General features: G+C 42.4%; 1 protein-coding gene across 5 annotated transcripts; it reads left to right on the top strand.

The window, feature by feature from the left end:
* Positions 1-14153, top strand: cdc14b (cell division cycle 14B). 5 transcript variants are annotated; one of them, XM_048998711.1, is made up of 17 exons: positions 5-349; positions 2961-3051; positions 3347-3422; positions 5042-5134; positions 5472-5548; positions 5881-5947; positions 6129-6191; positions 6317-6404; positions 6618-6848; positions 6940-7078; positions 8195-8366; positions 8541-8638; positions 11804-11851; positions 12103-12219; positions 12453-12687; positions 13014-13079; positions 13373-14153. In XM_048998711.1, the coding sequence occupies exons 1-17, from the start codon at positions 244-246 to the stop codon at positions 13391-13393; spliced, it is 1788 nt and encodes a 595-aa protein (XP_048854668.1). In that variant the 5' UTR covers positions 5-243; the 3' UTR covers positions 13394-14153. The 5 variants fall into 5 exon arrangements, with proteins under 5 accessions (XP_048854670.1, XP_048854676.1, XP_048854668.1 ...); XM_048998716.1 differs by lacking the exon at positions 5-349 and adding an exon at positions 1563-2629; XM_048998713.1 differs by lacking the exon at positions 11804-11851 and having other exon boundaries at positions 1-349.
* Positions 14154-14476: the final 323 nt, after the last annotated feature.

A 14476-nucleotide genomic window follows, 5' to 3' on the forward strand; every position in this document is an offset into this window, starting at 1 on the left:
AGGACTTTTCGGCACAGCTTCGAGCACCGCGCGCCTCACTCGCGGACGCTCCACTTCGCGGAGAGCTCGGCATCGCTGACGTCACGCCGGGTATACAAACTTGTCCGCGTTCGGTCGTCGGAAGAAGAAAAGCTGAAGCTCCGCGGACAGCCGCCCTACAAGTGGAGGGCTGAGGCTCACGGAACCCACAGCCGTTCGCGCTTTCATTAACAAAAATGACTCACGGGCGTGCATAGACCAAGGATGAAGCGCAAATGCGAAAGGCGGCGAGCGGAAAGCAGGAAAAAGCATTGTGCAGCCGATCGCGAAGAGGCGGAGCCCAGATCCGATATTTACATTCGTATTACAGGTAAGACACGGAAAACGCACACGCCGCCGCTCCTAATTACCCAAAAGCTTAAAGCCTCTCCTAAAAGAACCTAGCGCCGCTTTTAATGTCAATGCCAGCTTTTGACCTAAAATGGCGACACCACCAGTTTTCTACGGTAAATACACATACTCAGGGTAAACTATGCCCACTCGTTAGTGGTGCTCATTTTTAAGCCTAAGTCAGAAATCCCCAAGGGTCAATTTGCTGGTAGCTTGGTTTTTGTGTGTATAACCAACGATATACTTTTTTTAAAGGAGGGTTGCCATCAAATAACTATTCGACCGCATTATCCGACGCTTTCTTGTATAAAAAATGTTTAACATCAACTATAGTAGGTTATTTAAAATGCGCTATGTTCTGCAATCGCCGAAATATAAAAACATTACTTGTAGCTTAAAAAGGCTCTTTTAAACAAAATAAAACTACTGAAATCTTTTTTTCATTTTGACAATTCCTCAGGAAACTAAAGCGTACTACGTTACTAGTACTAGTATTTAAGTTGCCGAAATTAGAGTAAGTCATCATGAAGATATCTAAATTTAAATAACAAAATGTTGCATAATGAAAAAAAATATAGGAACCTTTGCTAATCTGAATTTTTATGTGCAAACCAGTCTAACCATATTTGTGACTATGTGGAATGGGGTTGTTTGCCAAGTGGACATGACCCCTACTGCATTTACCTTTTTAAATGCTTTTTAAAATTTTTACAAAAATTCTTCGTTTCGCCTAACGATTGAAGATTTTTGTTTTTTGAGAATTTGAAATCATTCTTCATGATGATGATGATTATTATTATTATTATTATTATTATACTTGAATGAGAATACTTTTTCAGTACGAAGTAACCAGATAGATTTTATGACAAAAAAAACATACTAAGCCTCTCCTAAAATGTTCTGGCAAATTTGCACGCAGTAGTCGGCATAATTCATCTGTAGGCCTATTTTTCGCCTTCGGAAGAAACCCACTTCAACAAATCGTTATGATGTAAATCAGAAACTTGCCTTTTGCAGTTGATTGCTCATTAGTTGTTGCGATGCCGCTATATATAAAGCATTTCTATATAATGCGCATATTATGAGTGAGTAAACTCGAGGGTCTATATAATGCGCATATTATTAAATTACGTTTTAAATGATTTCATGTCTTGGTGGGGATTTAATACACTTGAAAACTGTTCCAGATGTAGTACTTGGACATTTTGTCAGTACTGGATATGAGCAGCACTGTTGCCTCACACCTGTAAGGTATGGGTTCGAATCCAAACTCCAGAACCCTAGCCGTGTGCCTAAAGCTGTCTGGAATATACTACAGGATAAAAGGTTATAAGATGGTTGCGATCTGAAAAATCAATCGTAAACACCTACATGTGTTATTTGTCACATTCTCGGAGGAATAATTCTTTTCTTTTGAGTAGCCGGCCTAACTTTAAGTTAACTGACGAAATGTGTAACATTACGCTGTGTCAGCCGACTAATCACTTCGGCCTGCAAGTCCTATAAAACAACTGCGAGGATTGAAGTGAATAAACGAGTCCTCGCTTATTTTCTATTGGTCAAGGGGAGCTTTTCTCCTAGCAACGGCTTGGGCAGCCTTCCAATTAGAATCCTCCGTGGCTGCTCGGCAGAAGTTAAAATCGTAAAACAAGGCGGAGAATGATTGACGTGAGTACAGCACCAAAGTGTGTCGTTTACCCGGTGCCTGAGCCAATGGGCTTCCTCTAAAATGGCCACAGTATTTGCATGGGTGTTGCGAAGGGGCGTCAGCCCTTCAGCATCTAAGACGTCTGGTATGCGGCTTTCACTTTTCTGTTGTGCAGTATGAAGAAGCACATGTGCAGCGTTTCTTTCAGTGGGTCTAATTAGTTATTGTTAGCATCGAAGATTTGAGGAGAAGCTTGGGACACGCATCGCTTTGTGCGACACAGTCGTTTGGCTCATATGCTATAACCCATACTGCGCGGTTTAATGACTACCTCAGTCCCCCGTTATTTGGCGTTGCGTATATGGCTAACTTGCTGTCTGTATGGTTAAACCGTTTTTAAACGTGATTGCCGCGTCTGAAATAAAATCCCGCTGTGTATATAATATGGAGATAGTTGGCGCACGTGACACTTGGAAGATAATATAGTTCAAACAATAAATAAGCATTTTTAAGAACTAGAGAACTAAGTAGTGAGTTTTCGAGGAAGAGCGAAGTCCTGCAGAAGAATGACGGAAGACAGCGGACTTTTAAATGATATTGAATTTATTCCGGGTAAGTGTAGTCTAATGCAATGCTACTTATGCATACTTTTGTAAATGTAAGAATGAATGGGTGGTTTAAAAACATTTCGTGACGTTTGCGGAAATGAGAATTCAAATTTGAATGGCACACGTGGTTCTTTTCAAACACAGCGGGGATTGTATGTCGAAACATTTTGTCAGTGGCCAGTTACATGAAAATGGATTTTAACTGCTTTTGTTACGGCTGGAGCGAAGTTTATGAAAACAGACATGACTTGGAGATATGCAGGCTGATGTTAAAGTCTCCTGCTTTGTTTTGCCGTTTTCTAAAAGTCCCTTATTCCCTTGTCCCTTATTTTCAGATCAGCTCTATTTTGCCATCCTTCAACAGCGGATTAAAAGCACCGCCGAAAGACATTGCTTCTGTATAGACGACGAGCTGTCCTACGAGAAGTACGTATTACTGCAAACAAGACGGTATCGAGTATTTTACATTGCCTTTTCAAAATGTTAAAAGATCGGCGCAGAGGGGTTGGTCTTGTTTCCGGTTTTTAAATTAAGTGTACACGGAAGAAAGTAGCAGTCATTCCTGCTGAAGACAAAGTCCGTACATGTGTACATTTCCTATCAGTCTGAATACGAATTGCAAAATCATTCCTTTGATTACGATGTGTTCACTCTTTTTTTTATTATATTACATAAGACCCATCATAAAATCGCCATAATCCTTTTTTCATGTTTACCACAGCTTTTATGCGGACTTTGGTCCTCTCAACTTGGCCATGTTTTATCGTTTCTGTTGCAAGCTGAACAAGAAATTGAAGGTAAATTTTATTTTTAAACATGTAGTTTGGCAAGATGTGCAGATCTGTGCTAACAGATTAAAGGGTTTCGGAACCAGAAGGCATGCTAGCAGCTTCTGGGAATGTCTGGGTAATTATTGCTTTAAAGGTCAGATTCGGGAGGATTTAAGATCTTTCTACTTGAAAAATTACTTCTTCATCCCATGTCCCATAAACATATGCCACCAGCAGGCTTTACACTTCTATCGATAATTTTGGGTGCTTGTCTTCTATGAGGAGAGCTGGTGTACTGTTCTCCTCTAGTGGAAGGAAGTTGACCGTGGTTTTAGAGAGAGTCTTTTATTAAGTGTTAATCAAATACATCCTATGCAAGGGAGTAGGGCTGCAAAAGGATGACTATTTTAATAACCAATTATTCATGTGATCAGACGATCAGTTACTTGGGCCAAAACACAGAGTTTAAAGAAAAGTGCAAGTGCTTTATTTAAAAAAACATTGAGGCATTTTTAAGGCACAGTTGTAATAACTTTGTACACAGGGTAGAGAATCTCTAATGTGACAAAGTGGTGTAGAGAGAGAGGTCAAAGCTTGGTTAAGCTTGAATGTAACATTTCTTAAGAGAAATACAACATAACTAATCCTCAACTGATGAACCTGTGGTCTCCACCACATTTGCATGCTAATAATTGTACTTGACACACCAACGTTAATGATACAAACCTCAGTCTTGAGTTCAATTTGGTGCAATTTCAGTACAGCAGGGAAAACAGAATTTGTTTTGCAATTATTTATTATTAAAACTGCAAACACGAATGGGAAAATTTTGTGAACGAAAGGCGAAGTATCTGTAGGTGGGTCTGAATTATAAAACCTAAGAGGTGCTTATTTGCATATTGTAAAATTTAAAATTCAAAAATGACTCCATCATAACAATCATAATGAACTAATCCAATCTAAATCCCACGTTCTCTATTACTGAGTGGTTGCATATCTGTAGTGATAAACCTTAACTGCAGTTACTTTGTTAGCCTGAATTTCCTGGCAAAAGTGCCTTAGATGCCCTAGGGGGACTAACTTGCAAAGGCTGTTCTGCCTCTGGTCATACCCACACTCCATTGATGTCTCAAGTAAGTTTTGCTGGATTTGTCTTCTACAACACATTCGAGTTCGGTACAATAGAGTCAAAAGACAGCCTAGGATTTATCGAGTACTCTGTTCCCTTCCAGTGTTAGTGTAATATTTTGGGAACCAAAATGTTCTGCTGATTATGACAGACAGCAACCAGCATTACCCATAACTGACTCACAGCCACAATTAGCATAATATTCTCTGTTTTGACCATCCACTTATGAATTTAGGTTCCAGCTATATCAAACAATGTATTTGTTTCATTGTGTGTACCAAGCCAAAAATAATGTGACCGATTTAGGCAGAAAACCGCAAAAATGCAAGTAATCAATGATAAGATTTGCTGTCAGCTGTTTTTGTTATCGATTATTGATGTTGGTTGTTGTAACCATAGGAGGGAGTAGCCCGTTCCCTCCACTCGTCAATGTGATTCTGGGATCTGAAGTTCTTCCAGTGCTACAGTGTAGTCTTTATTAAAAATGTCATTTGTCTCTATGTCCTTCCCCGTCCAGACTTTCAGTCTCGCAAAAAAGAAGATAGTTTTCTACACCTGTGGCGATCAAAAAAAGCAAGCAAATGCTGCTTACCTTATAGGTGCTTATTCTGTAAGTATATAGTTGAGCACACTTACGCTGCTTATATTGTACATTTGAACTGCCTTTCTAATGACCTTTTTTTCACATCACTGGCAGTAATGGTTATTCAGTTGGTAAACAGTATGCAGCAGTGTTTCCCAGTCCGGTCCTCAGGGACCCCCAGATGTGCCATGTTTTTGCTCTCTCCCAGCTGCTGGTCCCTGATGACAGGATTGGGAAACACTAGAATACTGTAATTGGAATATAACTAGATGTGGTGTTTTCTTTTGATAAATGTTGAGCGGGAAATATTTGGGTGGCCGTTGCATTAGAAAGCTGAAAGGCCTTCTGTGAATGCTTCTCTTAGGTGATGCACCTGCAGAAGACCCCGGAGGAAGCCTACAGATTGCTGGTGTCTCAGAACGCCAGCTACCTGCCATTCAGGTGATTCCTGTTCAGGTGGCACCACACCCACCTGTTGGTGCCGGTTATTTCATTAGCTTGTGCCTGTTTGGTGCTTTGTTGTCTTTAAAAATGTACTTCGCACTGTATTCTAGTGCTGGACGTTTATTATTGACATGTATCAACTTAAGGAGCCTTTGTTTAGCATTGGAAATGAGATGTTTACTAAAATTTGGTGATTTTAATTTTGTCATAATTTGGTGGCAGTTACAGCAATTAAGCAATACATTTTTAATATTTTGTTTCCTTGAACCATAGGTTCACCCAACCTATCTCCTTGGATACTTATTACATTTATAAATGCTGTTTTGCAGGGATGCTTCCTTTGGAACCTGCATGTACAATCTGTATATCCTGGACTGTTTGCGTGCCGTCGATAAGGTAAGATCTCGGTCAGCGATCTGCGTTATTGAGGTTAGTGTTGCTTCAGGAGGACGAGTTTCAAAGGTTTCCCCTTGGGTGGGATTTGTGCTGTCGTAGATGTGTGCTTGGAGGGTATTGAATGCTTATTCCAGATTAAGAATTAACCTGTCAGCTAATGATAAAATCTCTTACCTTGCAGGCTTTGCAGTTTGGATGGCTTGACTTCTCAAAATTTGATGTAGAGGAGTATGAGCATTATGAGGTGTTCTTGGGGTTCCCCCCACCCTTTTTTTGTTTTGAAGTACTTATTATGTCCATCTGCTCTTTGGAACAGCCAACAGATGTTGTCATTTCAATACAACTTTTTGTTTACTTCTGCATTTGTAGAGGGCAGAGAACGGAGACTTCAACTGGATCATTCCTGGAAAGTTTCTTGCTTTCAGTGGGCCTCATCCCAAGAGTAAAATTGAGAATGGTATGTACACTAATGACATTTAAAAAGGAGTTTCAGATTTACAGAAGTAGGTCTATTGGGAAGCATTGAGGCAGCAGGTCTGCTGGTGTTTATGGTTAGAGGATGTTCTGTACTGCTGAATATGGATTCTATCTGCAAATAACCATATAAATAACTGCTTGATATATCAGTATCAATCAGATTTTCTTCTTAATTCGTCTCTGCCCTCTGAAGGCTACCCTCTCCACGCACCAGAGGCCTACTTCCCATACTTCTGGAAGCACAATGTGACCACGATCATCAGGCTCAACAAAAAAATGTACAACGCCAAGCGCTTCACGGACAAGGGCTTCGAGCACCATGACCTCTTCTTCGTGGACGGGAGCACGCCCAACGATGCCATTGTCGCGAGGTTCATGAGCGTCTGCGAGAATGCGAAGGGTGCAGTCGCCGTTCACTGTAAAGGTGAGATCGCCTTTCCCCCCCCCAGCCCCCCAGTCATCTGAACACAGAACAGAACCTGAATATTTTCTTTGTGTTGTATGCTGTGTCCCAGCCGGCCTTGGCCGAACCGGCACGCTCATTGGGTGCTACATGATGAAGCATCACAGGCTGACGGCGGCCGAGGCTATCGCCTGGATCAGGATCTGCAGGCCGGGCTCCGTCATTGGGCCCCAGCAGAACTTTGTGGAAGAGTAAGCATGGTGCTGCCTCAGCACCTTCCTCCTGTTTTCTCCTCGTTTCATTGTGTTTTGCATTTTCATGTTGCATAACGACAACATGCTACCTGAATTCAAAGTGATAGCCTCAGCTGGAATGGCATGTGTGCATCAGTTCTTAATACCGTCCCCACACACTCGGTGGTCACTTTATTAGCTAGTATTTATTACCTAACTAGTGGCAGGTAGGACCTCCGCACACCACTGTTGTACTAAGCAGTTTTTTTTTTTTCTGTTCGTGGTCCTCCTCTTAGCTGGCCGTTCTCTTCTTAACAAGGTGTTTTCAGCTGCAGAGCTGCCCCGGACTAGATGTTTTTTGTTTATCACGCCATTTTCTGTAAACCCTAGACACTTCTGTGTCGAAAACTCAGGAGGGAGGCTGCTTCTGAGACGCCGAGACCAGCACGTCTGGCAGCAGCTGTCACACCGTATTCAGAATCGCTTGGATCACGTCCTTTAGCCGACATGACGTTGAGCCAAACCGTACCCGGTGCTCCTGACTCCGTGTGCTACGCGTATCCAGCCACAGCTCATAATTTGCTGTTTGAGGGAGCAGACAAACAGCTGTGTGTGTGTGTGTGTGTGTGTGTGTGTGTGTGTGTGTGTGTGTGTGTGTGTGTGTGTGTGTATTTGTTATATATAATCGGCATATAGCTGTCAGAGAGTGGAAGAGAAAAACTGTCTGAAAGAGCTCAGAGGAACTTTGAGGACCATTGCCCTAAGGTGACACTTAACGTCTGCCCTCAACAAACCTCAGCACTGCCAGCGTTGGCTTTGTTCCAGGGGTGACAGTGTTTCTATTTCCCTGTGGAAAGTCTTCTCACTTTACTGCTTTAATCGCTGCTCAGTCATCATAAATACTACAGCTAATTAATGATTAATTTCTAGTGGCAGTATTTCATAGCAAAAAATGGTGACATTTTTGGTCATTTTATGACAAATCTGGTAGTAAAATGTTTGTTTTTATTTGAAGAACAGGTTGCTGCATATTCTTGTGCATAAAAAGTGACCCCCTTAAAACACAGCACAGGATCTTAAATCTTTCAGTAGCAGCCATGACATTAACGCTGCTTCCTCCTGGACGCGGAACAGGAAGCAGGCCGGCCTGTGGGCAGAAGGTGACCTGTTCCGCGAGAAGATGAAGGAACAGGAGAACAACTCCAGCCAGGTGACTGTCACCAGAATCCTGTCTGGGGTGGATGACATGTCCATTAACAGCTGCACCGCCAAGCGGATGTCGCCCGGGAAACAGGAGGAGGAGCAGGTAATGTGGGGGTGGGGGAGGAGTCACATGTGCCAGGAACATAAACATTGTAAAAAGACCCCTTAAGGGTTTTAATATGATTTATGGCTGTTGCAGCACAAATAAAAGCGTGCTGCTTTGATGCTGGCAGCCCCTGAGAGACCCATGTCTGTCTCCTTTCTCCTCACTGACCAGTATGAAAACGAGGAGGAGATCAATGGGATCACGCAGGGCGACAAACTGCGAGCACTGAAGAGCAGGCGGCAGAGCCGGGCGTCCACGGCTTCTCTCTCGTAAGGGCTCTCTCTGTCCTCTTCGCTTTCAAGTCCACTCTTGCGCCCGCTACTTTTTTGGGTCTCTGAGCACCCTTGAAATTAACATGCAGTTCAGTTGTCATTTGTGTGAAAGCCGAGTTCTTTTTGGGTTTTTTTTTTTTATTATTCCATTCCACGCTGTCCTATTATCAGCTTGCTCTGGAGTCTTCTGCAGCAACCATGCAGCAATAGTTGATTTTTTTGTGAAACCTTATTTATACAGACTCTCCCCAGATTATGATGGTACATGTTACGATATTCTGACTTTACCATGGGTATTTCAATTCCATTCTGTTTTGCACTTTTGGTACGTTATTCAATGGATTACATGACCCATTCAACACTTCATTATAAAATAGGCTTTATATTAATGATTTTGCTCAACTGCAGGCTAATGTAAGTGTTCTAAGCATGTTTAAGGTAGGCCAGGCTATGATGTTTGTTAGGTGTACTGTATTAAAATGCCTTTTCTCCTTACGATAGGTTTATCAGAAAGTAATCTCTTGGTAACCCCTGGGAGCATCTGTATTCCATAGACATACCGTTTGCTCATTGGTGAATGTTCCTATAAGGGAGCTCTTGATTCTATATTTTTAACAAGGATGCCGTTAGTGTTTCAGCTGTTTCTGTTGTGAACAGTAAGGTCTGTCATTGCCATTGATGCAATCACAAGCTCCATCTTATGATGCTGTGTTTCATTCTGGCATTTGGTGATTTTAAAAAAAGAAAACAAATACCCCGTCGGTTTTATTACACGACAGGCAAAGGGTTATAAAGTGCTGCGGCTTCCTCAGCTCAGTGCTGGCTGAGTGTTGTCTCACGTTGAAAGATAACTTGGCTTTCTGCAGCCGAGACTGAACATGGAAACGTACGTTTTTGTGTCGCAGAGGTAAGTGCTCCACAGTCCCTAACATCGCCTTCATGCACAAGCTTTCTGGGGTTTTCTTCCCCCCCTCTGCTGCGTCATTGAAGGACATGCATATATGGCAGCTTTAGGGGACAAAAGCATAGAGATTTGTAACAAAGGGACCGCTTCCAGTTTCATAGGATTCTGCCATAAGGAAGAAGGCATTTCTCTTTTAATGCCTGTACAGTTTTCGGTGATGTGTGTCCTGCCCTAAAGCAGCTATTCATGCATTAGAAAAAGTAATGCAGTAAAAACTACCGTGCCTCCCAAATGTGTTTTTTTAAGACATCTTTATGATGCATGTGTCTTACCTTTTTTGGCATAATTTGTAAGCATTATAATGTGCTTAAGGGTCCCTTTGCAAAAAAAATCTAATAGTTGTCCAGGAGCATTTTTTGGAGGAAGCAGTGAGCAGCATCTCCTGCCTTCCGCAGCCATGTGACATGCTCTATGGCACGCTGCATGCGTACTCGTGTACTGCCTGTCATGCCACTACTGCTGTGTGGAGACCTATGATAATATTGGTTCCACAAAACCATTGGAGTGTTGTCAGTGTATGGGGGGGGTTGTTAAAAGCCACAGAATAAACAGCTTCAGTCTGTTTCCCCTTGTTTGCTTTCATTGTATTCCCCAGACAGGGAATACAAATGGTTTTGGGACCAGTCCACTGTTAGCGCAATAATATTTGACAGATCTTATTCAAACTTTGCCAACACCTTGTATGGGTGAAGATCTGGAACTGATCGAATTTTGAGACAAATGGCAGCAAAGGGGAGGGTGACCTCAGGAGAATGCATTGTTGTTCCAAGGACATCTAGTTAAATCTGTTTTATTTAGCTACTAGGAGCTAAAAACATGGACTGGCTGTGGGTCCCCGAGGACCAGATTGGGAAACGCTGCCTTCTTGTCCTTGTCCTGAAAACAAATAAATTTGATCACCTTCAATAGGAACCTCTGGCAAGAGTTAATTTTCTTTTCACTGTGAAATCTTGACCAAACACTAGCTATTTCTTAGCCCAAAATGTCCAGCTTATGCTGGAACATGAGAAAGGGGTTTAACAGGACCATGGAGTGGATGCGGTCTGTGTGTGGGCATCTGTGTGTTTGACTTATGAATCTGGAATCTGCCATCACTGCCTGGAAGTCTCCTTTCATGTTCTTTAGAGTCTTTTATTCAACATTCCCCCCTCCTCCTCCATGGCTGATAGCTGTGCTGCTGCCTTCACTATGTATCCTTGTCCTGTACTGCTTGTGCCACCTCCTCCCCCCCCCCCCCCCCCCCAAGCCTGCATTTCGGCATGTGTGGGGTAGGACAGTAAGCGGTCTCCCCTGCTATTGAGCCTTTAAAGCGCTAGTTCAGACTTTAATCATTTCAGATATGCTGTAGTGCTGTTTATCTACTTTACTAGGCATTGCTGTGGAATTTTGCAAATGTATTTCTTTGACACTTTAGTCAGAGAAAGAAGAGAGAGAGAAGACATTTCTACTAGATATTTCCATCTCCAAAACTGGGCAACACTCGCCACAACAATCTAGATAAATAGCACTACAACGTATCGTAAAAATGATTACAAAATAATAATAATAATGAATTCCCCCTTAAAGGAAAGCGTAAGTGGGTTCTGCCTCTCCTGTCTCCTGTGGTTACCGTGTGTCATTTGGCACTGTCACAGGAAACCACTATTGATGGAAGGTTTTCTTTACTAGCTGGGGTATGTGGCTGAAAATGGCAAACACAAGCCCAGGCATTTCGTTAATGACTTTCAAAGAGGCTGCAAAGTGTCGTACCTTTTCATCGCATTCTGTGTAAAAGGATGCTTTAAAGAAAAAGGTGTCATTTGTCCTGCTGGACACTTTTAGTGTGTATCTTCCATGTGAGCCCCCCTCCCCCCACAATTGTTTTCCTCTAGTGCTTTTTTTTGTTCATTTTGATGAAACTGCATCTTGATTATATTTAACAAATTAATCTAGCATTGCAGAATGCAGTCAGAAGTTGGTCACACTGATTTTAGGGTAACATAGCCGCAGTTTTACACAGCATGCTAGTCTTCTCTGCATATTTGACATTTTGGTTAAAATCTGAAATGGGTGATCAGGTGTTGGGTGTGACCCCCCCCCCATTTTTAGGTTCAGAAATCATGCTTCTTCTTTAAGTCAGCACTTTCCATGACCTGTGCATGATTTCTTGGTCTGATCAAGCCAGGCAATGTAATAATTTTTAACTTTTTTTGTTATAGGTTAGAGGAGAATAAAATTCACACCCGGTCCTCATCACAGTCGCTTCAGTAAGGCTTCACAGTTTACTGCTCTTTTATATTTTACTTAATATCTAGGAAGTCATCTCCCTTTTGTTCAGAAGTCCATTTAATTGTAACAGTTAAAGTTTGCATGCGTTGACCTGTAGAGATGAGCATATTTAAATTACTGTTGCAGTATTAACTAGTTTTCTGTTAATGCATCCACGTGGTCATCCGTGTCTTCAGATTTCAACCTGAGTCAGTCTCCTGTTTAATTCTAATTACTGTTCTTTTGGCAGGATTATTTTGCAGTCCACCGATCAAAGCTGTATGCCTGTAAAATCTGCCAGCCTGCCCGCCAGTGCAGACGCCCAAAGAAAGACGAGGGCTTCGCTGGGGCACGGCATTGTGGGAAGGTGCGTTTGCAGGTTCCATTCGAACTCCCGATATTTATTTGAGGACGCGTTCGCAGTGCCACAGCATCAACCTCCACGAATGAACGAAGCATTATCTTTTATTTCTAAAGACACTAAACACTACCCGCCAGGAATATAGCATTTTTAATTTGTTACAGTGTAGGGCTTGTGGCCAAAGCAGAATGTTAGTTAACTGAAAGGTTTTGGAATAACCCGTTTCTTCCCTCTGACAGACAGTCATTAAATTCAGAGCTAGCCCAATCCCTAGGCAACTTGCACGTCATGGCTAGCAGACGGGACGGTGCGCACGGAGATCCGGCAGCAGGCTCTAAAGCCTTAAACGGCACGGCCTCCCAGATGAAGGGCCTAAACGGCATAATCGAGCAGCGGCCCGGCCTTGGGAAGGCAGCCGCAGAGAGCTGCTCCCCTGCCCCCCAAGGCGGGCATGACCTGGCCTTGTCCCACTTAGTAAGTGCGCGACAGACTCAAGCTGCCTTTGCCTGTCGAGTATCCACTGCTTCCCGAGATTCAGAAAGTTCCACACTGAAAAGCCTCCTTCCTCGGTGCTGCTGCTGCTCCTCCTCCCCCGCCCCAGGCACCTCGCATGCATTCCTGAAAGTCCACCTAAGAATCTGCCATTTCTCTGTACTTGCCATCTACTGCTTTCTATGGTGGAAATCTAATCTTGGCTTAAGCATCTAATTTTCAGAGCTGGATGACACTTTTTTTTTTTTTTTGGTAATTCCCTTTATTCCTTAATTTTTACAAATGCTTTCCTCCCCCTCCCCTGACAGACGTGCTGTACCCAAAGGACGGAAAAGGAGGTGCCCTTTGCAGTCAATACGTTTCATGAGACTCTGGTAAGTATCCTGATTAAACTACTGTCAAACCTTGATGCCATCAAACCTCAATATAATTTGCGAATAAGGTGTTTAATTTTAAGTTTTGATTACAGGAGTACAGATTTTAGTTCAGCATTTTAGTGCTTGTTCGAGCCGTGTTGTGCTGCAAATTAAATAGTATTTCCTGTAATGGAACAAGCTCAGGATTCGCATCCATAAAAGTTAAACATTTTCAAGTTCTCCACACAGAATTGGCTGCAGTTTGGCCACATGATTCTTTGAAGCCTCTGACGGTGTGATTTCCTTTACAGCCACTCCATTCCCAAAGCTAGAGCACCCCTCCTCCGATGAGGTGGAATCAGACGCCTCATGGGTATTGCACTCGACAACATGCAAGACCTCCAGTGCTTTAAGACTGTGCTTCCCAATCCGGTCCTCAGGGACCCACAGACAGTCCACGTTTTTACTCTGGGTTTGAGCTCGGAGGGATCAAAAAACGTGGGCCAACTGTGGGTCCCCGAGGACCAGACTGGGAAATGCTGCTTTAATTGCAGGGTTTTATCTGCGGAATTTTTAAGACATGAATGCCAGCGGACCTCCATATCTGCATGAGGCAGAGATGCTCATCAGATGGATGTCAGAGAGTGTAAACCCAGGTGATTAGATGTGGGCATCTAGTCAGTTCCCTGGGAAATGTAGATGCCAATAGTATCAGCTTTTCTTTTGATCTGATTGTATCATGTTGCGAAGATCCTAGATTGTAACCAGGATGTTTGTTTACATATCCTCTGAATGGTTTAACGGTCCCCCCCCCCCCCCCCCCGTACCTTACTAGTGACCATCTTCTATTCATGCAGACTTCGTTTGAAGCTTCTGTACTTTATACTGTAAATAGGTAAACATTTAATATACTTTAACAGATCTTTCGTACTTTTCATACATGTATATAATTATTTGGTACATGCATTATTCATGCACTCATGTCTGAATCATGTTCACAAATGCTGTCGGTCCATTTATGTATTGGAAAATTTACTTGTACATCGGGGAAAAACTTACTTTTCCAATAAAGGCCTTCAAATCTTTATCTACCATTGGTGTTGGACTCGCATAAGTGGTATTTACACTACCAGAAGTTGCAAAATAAGTTTTATATTTCAACATATGACTCAGCAAGTATGTCACAGTAACTGGACTCCATCCTCCTAATGCATCCAGCAGCATGCAAGTATAATATACATCCTATAATATACATTAACATTACACGATTTTCATGTTCATTAATATATATTACTTTAGTAAATTCATTTTCATGTAGCACCTTTAACAACTGAGTCGCCCCAAATCATTTCACATGAATAAGAAAGCCAGATGATAATGTAGGAGAGGAACCAAAAACTCCCACGTAGGAATTA

Source organism: Brienomyrus brachyistius, chromosome 2 (assembly GCF_023856365.1).
Source record: "Brienomyrus brachyistius isolate T26 chromosome 2, BBRACH_0.4, whole genome shotgun sequence".
NCBI classification, from domain to species: Eukaryota; Metazoa; Chordata; class Actinopteri; order Osteoglossiformes; family Mormyridae; genus Brienomyrus; species Brienomyrus brachyistius.